Source organism: Nannobrachium achirus, assembly GCF_963921795.1.
Source record: "Nannobrachium achirus genome assembly, contig: SCAFFOLD_662, whole genome shotgun sequence".
Classification (NCBI taxonomy): domain Eukaryota; kingdom Metazoa; phylum Chordata; class Actinopteri; order Myctophiformes; family Myctophidae; genus Nannobrachium; species Nannobrachium achirus.
Window position 1 is genome coordinate 1 of NW_027664796.1, and position 16,358 is coordinate 16,358.

At 42.6% G+C, this 16,358-nt stretch overlaps 1 protein-coding gene across 1 annotated transcript; it reads left to right on the forward strand.

Annotated features, from left to right (window-relative positions):
• Positions 1-1,381: 1,381 nt before the first annotated feature.
• Positions 1,382-15,458, forward strand: LOC308280791 (uncharacterized protein). The gene is made up of 11 exons (XM_080755107.1): positions 1,382-1,685; positions 2,907-2,977; positions 4,782-7,740; positions 8,687-8,878; positions 9,497-9,639; positions 9,956-10,040; positions 11,129-11,288; positions 11,554-11,747; positions 11,844-11,985; positions 13,185-13,324; positions 13,481-15,458. The coding sequence occupies exons 4-11, from the start codon at positions 8,753-8,755 to the stop codon at positions 13,793-13,795; spliced, it is 1,305 nt and encodes a 434-aa protein (XP_080611233.1). The 5' UTR covers positions 1,382-1,685; positions 2,907-2,977; positions 4,782-7,740; positions 8,687-8,752; the 3' UTR covers positions 13,796-15,458.
• The last annotated feature ends 900 nt before the right edge of the window (positions 15,459-16,358 follow it).

Below are 16,358 nucleotides of genomic sequence, written 5' to 3' on the forward strand. Positions count from 1 at the left end.
TGTGTATCATTATTTTATGCTTTAACTATTGAAAAATAGCAGATATACAAGCTCACAGCGGAGGTGCCGCGCTGCGAGCTTGTAGATCTGCTATTTTTGAAAAAAAGAAAAAAAAATGTTTTGACCCGATTCTATAAGTGTCTTTTGAATCCTTCTAAGATTTTTTGAAAAACCTATGTTTCTATGTCAGCAATCTGGCCAGCCATCGTCAAAGAAAAGGTCCTTTTCACTTAACTGGAGCTCAGTTTGTCTGTTCTTGAAAGACTACTATGTCAGTGGTTCTCAAACCTTTTCATGTGAAGGACCCCCAAAATGATATGTATTTGACCACGGACCCCCATCTCAAAATATCTAGTTCCAGGGACCACCCAGAAGCAAAATTTGAGTTGCAAACGTTCGCTTTGAAAATACATATATTCAAAGATTTGCACACTCGGTGCCGCGCTGTGAGCTTGTATATCTGCTATTTTTCAATAGTTAAAGCATTCAATAATTCTAGGCCTAAATGGGTTTAAAAAAAAAATCTCCACCAGCTACCTACTTTAGGCCCGAACGCAAATTTGTGTCACTTTAGATTTGAACCAATTTAACCATTATTTTATTGCTTTAACTACTGAAAAATAGCAGATATTAGCAAAACATTTGTGCAAGTCTTTGAATACTTTTGACCTGGTTCTAAAAATGTCTTCTAAATCCTTCTTCTAAATCAGTGGTTCTCAAACCGTTTCATGTCAAGGACCCCCAAGATGACATGTATTTGGCCACGGACCCCCATCTCAAAATATGTTGCTCCAGGGACCACCCAGAAGCAAATATTTGAGTTACAAATGTTCGCTTTTAAAAAGATATATTCAAAGACTTGCCGAAAAAAAAATCTCGATTTTTCAAAAATAGCAGATCTACAAGCTCGCAGCGCGGCACTCGGTGCCGCGCTGTGAACTTGTATATCTGCTATTGTTATATAGTTAAAAGCCTTAAATATTTCTAGGCCTAAATGGGTTAATGCATCTGGTGACCCGTCACCACCGCAGTGTACAACAGAAGACGGGAAAGTCCACCCAGGTCAGCTGTGTTTATATCTCTGCGCTAATACATTAACACAACCGCCATTGTTTAGACTTTAACAGTGTCTCGTATGACCTTTCAGTTAGAGCAGTCAGGGGGGTTTAATGAGAAAACGCTTGCAGCACTGGTTCTCTGTCATCTCTTCTGTTTTTTTATGGGTATCGTACATTTTGTTTATGGTAATAATAATACTTTGTGCAGCAGTGTGCAGAGTCACTGTCTGTCACTGGCGCTTGGTGTTTGTTAACTGTGGCTCCTTGTCAGAGCCAGGTAAACGCATTAAACCATTAAGGCCCGTGAACATACACACTAAAAAGACCTGGGTTGGATAAGCTACTCAGATCCTGGGTTGTGAAGAGGTTAACTCATAAGTGGTTATTGCTAACTAGTCGTGGGTTAACCATACTCCATAATGGGTAAGCTTATGCAACTCATGGGAAGAGTTAACTAATTGACCGAGTCCTACTCGGAACCTGTGTTCCCTTAAAACCCAAGTCCTGGGTTGCGTTCCTCCGTTCCCTGTTTGAAGTTCACTTCCTTCAGCAGCAGCAGCACGGCGTGAGCACGCATCAGCAAGCAGCACAACAAACAACAACAAGCAACAAAGCAGATAATTAAAGGTTTGTGCTTACTTGCGTTGTATCTAATTTATGGTTACTAACTATCAGGTTACCAAAAGGGACCCTCGCCCATGTCCAGGCGAGCTATCTTGCCCAGCCGTCTGTTGTGCGTCTCGAGTCGGCGCTGCTCACGGTAACGGCGGCGGCGGGTGATGGCCGGCGGCCGGGCCGCCATAAAGGACCCCCGTCGGGGACCCGGGCCGCCGTTGGGGCCGTAGCTATGGGCCGTAGCGCCGGCTCACGCCGCGCCGCGGCGGCGGGTGATGGCCGGAGGCCGGGCCGCCGTGTCTCTGTCCCACCATAACTACCACTCGTCCCGAGGGTTAGCCCGCTAGCCGCGTTAGCATAGCACGCTAGCCATGTAGCTCGTTCTCTAGGTTAAGTATGCCAGTTAGCTACACGGCTAACGTTAGCTTACGTTGCTAATGCTAACCCTGCCTGTAGATGCTACCCGGTGCCTAACGCTATATTATCTTTACAGAAACATTCCCGGGATAGCTAACGCTCACCAAAGACTAACGTGAAGGTTAGATTGTATGGGTTTGGGTGTCAACCATTTACGTTAGCTGTATATGTACTAAAATGAAACATTTGAGAAATGTTTTTTTTTCACGCTAGCCACGTTAGCATAGCACGCTAGCCATGTAGCTCGTTCTCAGGGTTAATAGACCAGCAAGCTACACAGCTAACGTTAGCTTAAGTTGCAACTTGGTATAATCTATAATGCCGGTGGCTAACGCTATATTGTCGATACAGAAACAATCCCGGTATACCTAACGTTCACCAAAGACCACCGTGAAGGTTAGATTGTATCTGTTTTGGTGTCAACCATTTACATTAGCTGTATTTTGCTGGGCAAGCAGCTAGCTAGTAAACACTGTTTTGCTAGCCTGCTAGGTTCTGTGTCACTCTTCAATTGGTGAGCATAACAGTAGTTCTTAAACCTTAAACACGGTTTGTTTTATGAGCTTTAAAAGATCTCCAATGTAAACAAGTGTAATGCTTTCTTGGAATAATGCCTTTTAGTTGACTTTGTACCAGCGAATCTGTACTGTCATTTACATAAGCTGTATTTTGCTGGGCAAGCAGCTAGCTAGTAAACACGGTTTGTTTTATGAGTTTTAAAAGGTCTCCAATGTAAACAAGTGTAATGCTTTCTTGGAATAATGCCTTTTAGTTGTGTATGTATAACTAATTTTAATTCCTTTGTGTTTGTTTCAGATAGATGGACAGCTTTGTCCGTGACACATTGGTGGAGTGGCAGCTACCAGATCTGGTAGACATATTTAGAGGTACAATATGTTTTCCCATCCACATACATTGCTGTCATGAAGTTGATAACTGCTTTTTGTGATATACCATGACATTTGTATTGAGCATACGGTGTACATTCTCTGTGCTATACTATTTGATTAACTGACAACAATTGACCAGCAGATGAACCCAATTGATTAAAGCAGTGGTTCTCAAACTTTTTAGGCTGGGGACCCCACAAATAATCCTATTTGAAGTGAGGACCCCGTTAGCCTATATTTGTTCGACTCGATTCCACAGATAAATTACACAGAGAGGCCTTGTGAGCTTTTAGATCAGCTATTTTCACAATATTTGCCTCTTTCATGCTTAATATTTGACAGTTTGGGATTAAAAAGCTATTGAATTTGAAATTCAATTACTTAAATTGTCACTTTATAAATCTCTAGATACCCTGTGTACACTTATAATGGATGTTGGATTATTTATGAAAAAGTGAGAGAAAAATAATAATAAAATTGGATATTAAGCTAATCATCTGGAGACCCCACAAAATAATTTGGGGACCCCACTTGGGGTCCCGACCCCAAGTTTGAGAACCACTGGATTAAAGGGATAGTTCACCCCCCTAAATGACCTTTGTTGTATGGTTTACCTACCCTTTGATGATTTCAGGATGTTGTGATTTTTCTATAGCTGACAAAGTTAACGCTTTAGTTAACTGAAAGGTTCAGTTAACTAGTACATTTTTTTAAACTTGTGATTAAGTTTTTGAACCTTTGGTCGCCCCGTAGTTTGTGGGAAACGGGAAATGAATCGACGCAGGACTCTTTTTACAGGTGTTTCAGTCATATGGGTGTTGCCTGACTGTATACAGCAGTGTACGCATCGGTATAATCATCCAGTCAGTTTATTCATCCATTGTCAGTATCATATCCATCTAGTCAGTGTCATAATATCCGTCAATAGGAGAGTAATTGGCTACTATATTGATATGATTAATACAAAAAATGGAAAAATATCAGTTTAAGGTAGATTTAGAGCGGATAAAAAATATGCGATTAAATTAGGATTAATCGTGAGTTAACTATGGACAACCATGCGATTAATGGGATTCATATTTTTAATCGACTGACAGCAATAGCTTTTTTGTTTGTAAATTATCCTTTACAGATAAATCAAGGATACAAAAATGAAGCAGAAACAAAATGAATGGAAGTGATCAAAGCCTCTAAGTTACGGCAGTAAAAAGATATCTAAACAATCTTGTCAATTAAAAAACAAAACAAAAGTCAAAGTCATACAATAACCATACAACAAAAGTAATTTAGAGGGTGAACTATCCCTTTAATGACATCCGTGTCAGTCAGAAATAGGATGTTTGTTGTCATTAAACAGTTTTCTCAGCCCCGACCCCGACCAATCATGGCTGAGATAATGGCCATGGGTTTCATCTATAGTCCTCTAACAGTGGTTCGTAACCTTTTCAGGCTGTGACCCCCAAAGATAATTGAATTGACCTCCATTTGTTGACCTCGGATACATATTGTGAACCTGCAGGGTCACAACGCTTTACAACATTTTCACAATGTTGGGGGGTCCCGACCCACAGGTTGAGAACCACTTCTCTAACCTGTAAAGTTGAGGACCAAAAGAGGTTAACATGTCTGATCAGCTTTGCTGAGTGTAATCATTTGCAGTAGAACTAATTTCAAACATCTGTTACAGATGAATCCCCTGAGCTCTGTTTTATTTATTTTTTATTTATTTTATTTCATTGTTCTCCCTGTTCCTCTGTTGGAAAAATGATGTTTTGTTTTGTTTTCTTCTTTTGTCTTTCAGACGAGGGGATTGATCAGGACAGTTTCTCTCTGTTGGATGATGCCACCATCACCCAGCTAATCCCAAGAGCCGGTCCTAGGCTCAAGTTCTTAAAAAAATTTAGAGAGTTTGTAAGTAGTTGTTTTATTTTGGCAAGATGCCCTACACTTGCTTCAAATGCAGAAACCGAATTTCAGGGGATGTCAAGAATCTTTTAAGGCATTTACGGGGAGTACACCATGTGTACTCTGTATCTAAACATTTCCAGTGTTGTGAAAGTGGTTGTGGTCGGACATTTAGCCAGATGTATTCTTATAGAAGACACCTAGAAACCCAGCATGAAGATAGGAATATTGTTGATGACCCCCTCGAAGGCCCAGCCCCACGGCCCCCACAGGTAGATGCCCCACCTGCTGTTGAAATGCTGAATGCTGACATGGAGCCAGAACAGGGAGATCAAGTTGTTGAGGATTGGGATGAACTAGAGCCAGAGTCCATTACCAATCGAGTGGCCCTCTTTTTAGCCCAGCTTAGAGCTAAAACTTCAATGACATTCACAAACATCAACTTTGTGGTTCAGCATACCTCCAATTTAATTGGCAATATTGTCAGCCGACTGCAATCAAAGACCATGTCTGTATTCCGTCAGTTTGGTCTTGATCAACGCAATGAGGTACAAGAGCTTGGGGTGGAGTTCTCAGAATTAGCTGAGCCTTTCAAAGGAATGGAGTCTGATTATAAGCAAATGAAATATTTTTTAACAACTGGAAACTTTATTCAGCCAGTTGAGGAGATATTGTCAGGGGTTACCTATGTTCAATCAACGGCCTCTGCCACTGGCACTGTCCGTCAAGTTGGTGTCCATGATTCATTTTACCGCATACCATTGAAGAGCCTTTTGACCAAGATTCTTACTATTCCCGGGATTTTAGAGACCATGCTCGATTGGCAGCGTAGAGAGGGTGATGCAATTCAGGATGTTTTCGATGGGGACTTTTGTAAATCGCATCCCTTATTCCAGAAAGAGGTGTCAATCCCAATTTTGATCTATCAAGATGATGTCGAAATTGTCAATGTCTTAGGATCGAAAACTGGTATTCACAAGTTGGGACTTATTTATTTCATGTTGAAGAGCTTGCCCCCAGACTTGCTATCTACCCTGCAGTCACAGTTCCTTTTAGCTGTGTACAAATCCGATGATGCAGCACACCACACCATAGATGCAATACTGCGCCCAATTGTAGAAGAGATCAAGGATCTAGAGAGGGATGGCATCTTTCTTAATACCCCCAACTACCGAGGTGTTGTCAAGTTCACAGTGCTCCAAGTAGTTGGAGACAATTTGGGAGTGCATACTGTTCTTGGCTACGTTGAGTCCTTTGGTGCGAATTATGCATGTCGGTTTTGCAAAGCAAATAAAGAGCAGAGATTGTCTCAGGTACTTGAAGATCCTGGACTTTTGCGTGATCGCAAAACTTATGAGGCAGATTTACTTACAGCCGACGCCTCCCAGACAGGCTTGAAAAGGGACAGTGTTTTGAACGATTTGGCTTTTTATCATGTGTCAGACAACGTGTCTGTGGATGTGATGCATGATATACTGGAGGGGGCGGCGCCTTACGAAGTCAAAGTTGTGTTGAATTCACTAATCGAGCAAAAGCATCTCACACTAGCACAGTTGAATAACAGAATCACAAGCTTTGACTATGGATTTACTGATAAGTCTAACAAGCCTTCGGTCATAAGCAAGAATGATCTCAAAAACCTTGACGGCTCCATGCGTCAGTCAGCATCTCAAATGTGGTGCCTAATTAGGCTACTACCACTCATGATAGGTGATCTCGTTCCCTTGGAAAACAAGCATTGGGAACTTCTACTCCTCCTACTCCATTGCATGGAAATTATCTTCTCCCCGTCACTTACAGTAGCAGCAACACTGTACTTAGGCAAAATCATAGAAGAGCATCACTGCCTCTTCATGGAGCTATATCCTCATCTAAATTTACGGCCAAAGCAACACTTTATGCTCCACTACCCACGAATCATTCTAAAACTTGGACCGTTAAAGCAGTTCTGGGCAATGAGATTTGAAGCACGGCATGCATTTTTCAAACAAGTTAGCAATGTAACCTGTAACTTTAGAAATATATGTAAAACCATGGCATTTCGCCATCAGATGATGCAGTGCTACCATTTCTTATGTGGAACAATCCTGTCTCACACTACAGAAGTTGGTCCAGGGCAAAGTACACTTCTTGTCGACATTAATGACAGGATCCAAAGTGGGCTAGAAGGTATTCCCCTTTTCAGTGAAGTTTATATGCCAGCCTGGGTTAAATTTAAGGGAAATAATTACAGAGCAGGCATGAGTGTATTCCTTTCCTATGATCAGGATGGAGAGCCTCAATTTGGTCTCATAGAATCCGTTATACTACTGGAGCAAACGTCAATAAAGCTTGTTATACAGAAGTGGGAAACACAGTGGTTTGATAGGCATTTATACGCATACAGTGTCATTCCCACTCAGTTGTTGGTAGCAGTAGATTTAAGAGATCTGCTTGATCACCATCCCCTCCATGCAGCCAAGTTGTACAGAGAGGAGGATGAGAGTTTATACATTTCGTTGCGCTACAGACGTTTTTAGAATCACTCTGTCCTGGGCACGACGTTAAACTGCATCCGACAGTGGGGGCCTAGACCTATGGGACAAAATGAGGGTACCCTAACCACTGTTACCTCCAGGCGGCCTCTGGCAAAGGCCCAGTACCTGATATAGCCCCCACACCAGGGTTACGGTGTCCTGGGTATGCTGCTTAAAGTGTCCATCAATTGGAAATGATCAGTATTTTTGGGTAGGACGAACCACTTGACTTCTCAGGCGGATTGAAGGTACTACTGGGATGGTGAGATGCTGTCAACTACTGGGCTGACCTGATTACTGACTACTGCCATGGTCTTTAAATGAGTGATAAGTGGTACCGTAAGTAGTTTTTGTTTAATCACATCATTTTTGTAAGGTGAAGCCCACGTGCACTCTCTAAAAGTATGCTCCAGCACTGTCCACATATCACTTGGTTGTCTTGAAACGGGTCCTCTATTGGGGATTCCAATAGAGTACTGAAGTCCTGACGTCACTCGCTCATCCCCTGGTTCGTAAAGGTTTTTCTGTTAGAATAGGGTTGGGTCATCTTTAAATTGTCTCAAAAGCATTGAGGCCCAAAGACAATCTGCCCGGTGACATTGACAGGGAGATGACTATCGTTAATGATAGTCAGATATATTTGATATTCTGTTAAAATATGCAGCCAATTCAGAATGCGAACCAGGTAGGATGCGTCATTTACATCAGACTTCAGTGCCCTAGGGGCACGGTGGCACAGTGGTTAGCGCTTCGCTTCACAGCTAGAAGGTCCTGGGTTCGATTCCCGCAGGGGGACGCTGTGGGCGCTGGCGGCGTGTTCCTCCTCCGCGTCATCAGCGCCCACACCCTAGGTGGGGTTGGCAAATAGGGCCTTTCTGTGTGGAGTTTGCATGTTCTCCCCGTGTCTCCTAGGGTTGATACCCTCACAAAAACATGCACGTAATCCTGGTCTCAATAATGCCTCCCCCTGGCCAGCCGGGGCGCCTGATGGAGGGGAAATGAACTGGTTGGAATAACGTGTTCCTTCCACGTGCTACGTCCATCCCGGGGAAATCACCAATGTCAGGTGAAAAGAAGCAACCTGGACTCCTCATGATAGAAGGAATCACGAGGTCAGTCCGTTGTCTCCCCAGGTTGGCAGGGGGGAGAGCAGAGTCCAGGACTACTAGGCAATTGGCACTGGGTGAAAAATGGGTTACAAAAAAAAAAAAAAGTAAAAAAAAAAAGACTTCAGTGCCCTATTCTTGTCCCTCATTTATTATACTAACCTTGGTCTTCTGTATAGATTGGACCGACGCCTGCACCTGTACAACCTACAGGCTGTGATGACACGCCTCCTGCCCAAACCCCCATGGAGGTATCGCCCGCACCTGATCTCGTGACCCCACCTGGTCCTGTGATCCCGCCTGGTCCTGTGATCCCGCCTGGTCCTGATCCCCTCATGATGTATCAGACGATACACCTAATTCCTACGTTTGTAAGTTCTGCGCTAATACCCTTTTAAGTCTTATATATTTGTCTGTTCAGCCTTGCATGAAAAAAAAATGGCGCTCTACAAGCTCACCACACAAGGCGTGCATCAATTATTAGGGCTGCACAATTATCGAAAAAAGATCGACATCTAGATTCAGACACCTATTCAATCTCATTTCTAGAAAGATCGTGATCTAAATTTTTTTTTAACCTCCTGAACCTAGAGAAGGCTTTTGCTGAAATAGCAGCTCGACAAGCTTACAACACGTCGCAGTGCGACGCGTTGTAAGCTTGTCAAGCGGCTATTTTCAGCAAAAAGCTTTCCACACAATATAAGACAGAAAATAATGATTGCATTACTGTGTTTTAGTCAGCTCTTTATCATGTTCCAATACTGTATTTTGTCAGTTTAATGGCATTTGTAGTGACCGCAACACTGTATGAAGAATCGTGAGATAATTGTTGATCTCAGTTCTTAGGGAGAAAAATCGAGATTCATATTTTAGTGAGAATCGTACAGCCCTATTAATTATCAAAATAATGTTGATATTGATTTGAATTAATATCACCCATTCCTAACCAAATAATAAATCTGCAATTTTGTGTCTTGCTATTTTCTAAGAATGTCCGTCAGGTCCTTACACGGTTCACGGATGGAGCGGTGATTGTGAAGAGCCTTGACGAGACAAATCTAATCACCACGGGCCAGAGATGGAACCTTGTCCGCATCTTGGTGTCGCACCTTATCGAGAAGTTTGGAGAGAAGTAAACATTTAAATAAGCTTTATGTTTTATGTTGATTAGGGATCCTCTTAACCACTAGAACCATACATGGTCCCTCAGGGCTCATTACTAGTATATTTCTGTTATTGTGGGGAAAGCTTGTCGATCCATTTTCAGCAGAAGCTTTCCTCACAATACCAATGCTGGGGATTAATTGGTTTGGGATTAATGGTTAAATGGCAAGATTAAGTGATTTGTCTTTTAAAAATGGTTTATTTAAAAATGGTTTATTTGTTACATCAAATCAACTCACTGGAACTACTTGATATGATAAATAGTTGTTATTTCTGTTTCACAGTCCTACGGCAGAGACCAAGAAGGCCCTGGCATCTAGCTTAATTGGGGCATTTCCCAGCTTGAAAGACTCATCAAGCAGTGGCAGCGTGAGTTGTTTTTATTTCTGTCTTTTTGCTTTTCAAATTTTTCATTTTAGTGAGACCCCTAACATTAAGCCAATTATGCTGTGATGTGTCGCTGATGCTGAAAACGACAAGCTCAAAACATGCTGTCGAACTGTAGGTCTGCGGTTCTCAGTAACCGTTGAGAAGCATACAGTACATTGAGCATAAAATGGTAAAGCATGTAACAGACACAATACAGCTCACTCCTGTCATGCCCTTGGAAGCAGCGACAATATGGCCTTCTTTGGTGACAGAGAGGTACAGAAACACCCTGCTCTAATCAAAGCCACGCTGTCAAAAATATAAATGTGCCAAATCTCTATTCTATTCATCGACTACATTCTGAGTATAGAATGCTCCCTTCTGGTGTTCGCCAAGAGACATCATCTGCCAAGGCAATTAGGCATATAAGTTCTCATTTGTGCCCTTTTCCAACTTGATAGAGTGATAGTCTGTATAGTTTATATATTTTTTCAGTTTTGTATACTTCTTATATTACTTCCGATAACACAATTGTACGGCCCTGTCTGGCCTGTCTGGCCTGTATTTAATTGTGGTGTGCGCTTGAGGGGGGTGCTTCTTGTCTGGGGGGGCGGGGGGTACTGTTTCGCTGCTCTTCGTGACAGCGGCGCCGTGTGTTTGAGGGCTTGCTTGTGTGGGTGCACTCACGTGCACCTGCGCTTGAGTGAGCGCTCGCCACGGACACTGTGATTTCGGTGAGTGGTGGGGCAGTGCCTCACGTGTCCTAGGACAGGGGGTGTGCATGCGTTTCCTGAGGGCGTGCCAGGTCTTGGGTTATAGAGTAGACCACACTTGTGTCGCATGTTGACTATTTAGTATTGTAATATTTTGGGAGGCCCTGCCACCTGCCACTCTTGGCTTTGCCTTTGTAAAACTACTTCCACTTGCACTGTAACTAGAGCCTTGTCATGTTTTGACAAGTCCATGTAAGTTTTTTCCATGTTACGTCTGCTTTTAATGATTGTCTGCAAACCAAATCGCCCTTCAGGGACATATACATAAACTTGGACCTTGAACCTTGAATCTCATACATTTTGATTTCTTGTCAGGACATCTGGTACACCGCCGCACGGAAGAACCATCCAGCCACTGGGTTCCTGGAGGAAAGGCTGAGAAACCTCAGGAAGAAGCTGAGGTCAGCGGCCAGGGCGACTAGCCGACCAGCAATACCAGATGATCCTGTTCGACCAGCAGCTGCGGTCATACCAGGTCATTACTAAACAGACAAATAGAAGGCAGTTCCAACAATGTGTTTAAGCTTGTTTAAGTTGTGTAATACGTCCATGTTTAGGGAACACTATCACAGACAGAAAATCTGAGCAGAGCCTGATTGTAGTGAATGTGAGGAATCACACAATAACATTTATAGTTGTTTAGAACTATTTGAACACACAACATATTGCTGATAGGGATGATTATAAAAAAAAATCCACCTTTTAGTGACTGACAGCAATTTTTTTTTTTTTTTTTACAGAATGTACCATATCGGACGAGAGGGCTGCACAACTAAAAGAGTGGTTGAGAAGCAATTCTCAACCACTCTCACAAGTTGAGACCTACATGAAGGACACAGTGATCTACAGGGCCAGGTGGATCAAGGACAACACCAGAGAGCTGACCGTCAGTCAGATCCTGGAACACTACCCTCGCCTAACGACTGACGGCATGGTAAGAGGGAATATCGTACATGTGATGATGCATTGTTTATAATATTTTGGTAGTGTCCCACATTTAATTTGATTTCAAATGTTTTCCATTTTATAGATGGCACAGGACTTCCTTGTCTTGCATCCGGAGGCTGCATCCAAATTGTATGAGACCTGGGTCCCAGTTTATGCGGAGAAGATCCTGCAGGTGGCACGACTGGAGCGGAAGCTGGAGCTGCCGATCGAACAATTAACATCAGGTAAAATATTATTGAAATGGTTCTTTGTCAGTCGACAGTCCCTTTTGCGCAAAGAATCCACACCACTTTGACAGCCTCTCTGTGTGAGTGTGGCATGGGAGCGTGGCAGTATTACTATGTACCAGTATTTCGAATCCTATTGACTAACACTAACCGCCATCGAGAACCCACTTAGAAATACTGGGACACGGTAATATAGAGATGTAGCCGTGTGGCACACACATCACACACTTTCAGGTGCCCTAGGGTTTCCTCTTCTCTGGAAGTGTCCCCCTCAAATACCAGTGGGCCTTCTTTAGACCAGGGCTTCTCAAAGTTGATTCCAGGGACTCTGTGTTCCTTTAGTGGGGCCTAAATCTAAGTCCGAAGTTACAGACTAAATCGAAGTCTGGGGGCACGGTGGCGCAGTCAGTAGTGCTGTCGCCTCACAGCTAGAAGGTCCTGGGTTCAATTCCCGCAGGGGGAAGCTGTGGGCGCTGGTGGCATGTCTCCTCCTCCGTGTCATCAGTGCCCACACCCTAGGTGGGGTTGACAAAAGGGCCTTTCTGTGCGGAGTTTGCATGTTCTCCCCGTGTCCCCTAGGGTAGGTACCCTCACTAAAAACATGCAGTAATCCTGGTCTCTATACTGCCTCCCCCTAGCTAGCCGGGGCGCCTGATGGAGGGGAAAATGAACTGGTTGGAATAACGTGTTCCTTCCACGCGCTACGTCCAACCGGGGAATCTCTCCGCTGTCGGTCGAAAAGAAAGCAGCTTGGACTACTCAGGCATAGAAGGAAGCATGAGATCAGTCCGCTGCTTCCCCAGGCTGGCAGAGGCAGTGTAGCACCCAGGATCACATTAGATAATTGGCACCGGGTGAAAATATAGGGGTTGCAAAAATCGTGGGATAAAAATGATAGATAAAAAATAAATCGAAGTCTGTAACTGTCAGTGTTACTAATGGACCACAACAGGTCAGTGCTTTTCCATTTGTACACTCTGTCACGGTTAAGGGAAGACCTTGTAATGTAGAAGGTTTAGAACCGCTCAAACCAGTTTCTGGGCAAATAACTAAACTACAACTAACACCTGCAGAGCCGCATGGCTGCTCATAACGGCATAGGTTACATTCTTGTTGGCCATTGCATGACACAAAGCGTCACAAAATAAAGGATATGCCGCTCCACCTTGTATTGATAGCTATATGTTTTCCTGCAGATGGCGTTGGGGATCTCGCTCTGCAGCAGTTGCCATTCTTGCTCCCCCCAACTCCATTCAAAGTCGGACGGGGCCGTGGCAGTAAAATGGTTCGCCACACCGTTGCTGAGTGCATGGAGGCCTTCATCCACCATCAGCCTGTAAGTCCATCCAGCACATCTAAAGGAAATCTTTCCATTTTACTTAAGCATGTTAACATGTATGTGTTGTATATGTTTACAAGTATTGTATATGTGTGTTAATTCTATACTTGGTCCTTACCCTTGCTTTTCTTTTTTCTTTTTTATGTTTTTCAGCCTGGAACCAACATGGTGGAGTATCTTGATGAGGCCAAGAAGTCCCGACCTGAGCCCTACATACTGACGTTGGGCAACTACTCGGATCAACTGTCTCAGGTCTTTGTCATTATAGATGGACAGGCTTTGGAGCAGGAGAAACTTCTTCAAGCCATTGACATCTGCTTCAAGGCCTTTTACATCTTTGACATAGAGTACCCCAAAAAGTGTCAACATGTGTGGGAATTCCTACAGAGTACAATCTATGGAATTCCACTACCAGCGGCCAACAAAATGATTGAGTTTATGAACACTAGAATTCTGGCTTGCCAGTAGACCTTTCTTTCTCGCACACACACACACACACACACACACAGGGCTGCACGATTCTCGCTAAAATGTGAATCTCGATTCTCCTCCCTAAGAATTGAGATCTACGATTCTCTCACGATTCTTCACACAGTGTTCGGTCAGTAAAAAAAATACAGTATTGTAACGTGCTAAAGCACTTGACTAAACCATAAAGTAATGCACCAAGTTCCTTGTAACAGAGAATTGACTCTTTTTCCTCTATGCTTAACCACTTGAAACTCAAATATTTGGTCTCTCGGGGCTCAAAACGAGTATTTTCTGTCTTTTATTATTGTGGGGAAGACTTTTTGCTGAAAATAGCCGCTTGACAAGCTTACAACAAGCGGCTATTTTCAGCAAAAGTCTTCCCCACAAAAAAGGATGGGGTTCAAGTGGCCACTTGAAGATTGTGATCTAAATCTAGATCACAATCTTTCTAGTAATGAGATTGAATAGGTGTCTGAATCTACAGTAGATCTCGATCTTTTTTTTCGATAATTGTGCAGCCCTACACACACACACACACACACTCTCTTCCACAGACTTGCACACTCTATCCACATTACACTGACTTCAGGTGGCAGGGCTTTCTTCACCCCTCATGTAAAACATCTGCTGTTGCGCAGCACGTGGCCCTCAGCCTCCATCACAGACAGGAGAGACTGTAAAGACCAAGCACTCCTAAAGAGTGCCCTTATCTGTTAATCTGAACCTTAAATTGTGTTCCACAGAGGTTTCCCCACATAAACAAAGACTGCTTTGTCCCTTTCTAACGAACACACTCCTTTTTCTTTCTTTTTTTTCCCCCCTTCTTCCTTTGCTACTGTAACACAGCCTCAATGTTTTGAAAATTTTGGACAGCATCAAAAGGTCACAGTTTTGGGGATTTAGTAATTAGAAAACAAGATTTAAGATTACATTTCAGAAAATATTTTTTTGTTTGTTGGGTTGCTTGTTGGGTTGCGTTAAGTATAGCCCATTCCCATTCCTTCCAGTCATGCGCAGCCTGTTTTGTTGGTAGCACTATATTGCAATTAATAGAATATAATGTAGATCCTTATAGATTTGTCTGATTTATGTGAAATGTTTCCATGTAAAAGGTTAACGGTACACCACAAGTATCTGGAGGCCCAATGTGTGTGTATGATTTCCCAGTATTGCTAAAGAGCCCTCTGTCTCTTTCCATCGAAGAAGGACGCATCTCTGTGATGACAATCTGGCGAAACATACAGGCATGCAGGTGGTCACCTGGATGGGTTGGGTCAGCTGAGAATCCCAAGATGACTGTCTTGTTCTTTCTCTCACCTACTTTCTCTGTCCCCCTTTCCCCTGCCATTACTCTTTATGGTTCAAGTCACCCTGCACCTCTTTCCCTTTCCTCTACCCTCCCTCATCGCTCCCCTGCCTCCATTCTTTCTCTCTTGCTCAGTTCCTCTCCCCCTCCTCCGCCTCCCAGCCTCCTCCCCTCCTCTCGGTCTGTGTCCTCGTGGTGGAGTGGACCTCATATTTGTCTCATTTTCCTCATGGATCCTTCTGAGACTCTTTTTTTGGAACTCAGAATTTGTTGTTATGGCTTGAATGCTTGAATGTTTTTCTAAGCAAAATAATGTGGCTGTGCTTGTTAAAAATGATTAAATTGTCTAATGTTTTCAAAGTTTCTGATCTGCCATTTTTCTATTATAAAATTACTTTGAGTTAAGTATGGTTTGTGTTAATTGCATTATGCTTTGCTTGACCAAATCATGTATTGTGTTAAATTGTTTAACAGTAAGGTAACAAATGTATTGTGGCTGGTAATTGTTTAAATAAGTGACACCCAGAATGGTACATAATGTGACCCACATTTGGGGTGAGTATAAAATAAGGATTGAATTTAATCAGATGGACAGTTATAATTTAACCCAGGATTGGGTAGAATATATAATAAATAACATGGGTTGCATTTAACTCAGAATATAATTAATTTAACCCAGGATTGGGTAGAATATATAATAAATAACATGGGTTGCATTTAACTCAGAATATAATTAATTTAACCCAGGATTGGGTAGAATATATAATAAATAACTTGGGTTGCATTTAACTCAGAATATAATTAATTTAACCCAGGATTGGGTAGAATATATAATAAATAACTTGGGTTGCATTTAACTCAGAATATAGTTAATTTAACCCAGGATTGGGTAGAATATATAATAAATAACTTGGGTTGCATTTAACTCAGAATATAGTTAATTTAACCCAGGATTGGGTAGAATATATAATAAATAACTTGGGTTGCATTTAACTCAGAATATAGTTAATTTAACCCAGGATTGGGTAGAATATATAATAAATAACATGGGTTGCATTTAACTCAGATGTATGGTTAATTTAACCCAGAATTTAGTAGAATATTCTAACTCACCTGCTGGGTTGAATCGAACCAACCCATCTTCTAGTGTTAAGTTAACCCAGGCGTGGTACGTGCAGGAGCAACCCATGGAATGAGTTAAAAACAACCCAGAATGGGTTGATTCTAACCCAGGCCTTTTTAGTGTGTAACTGT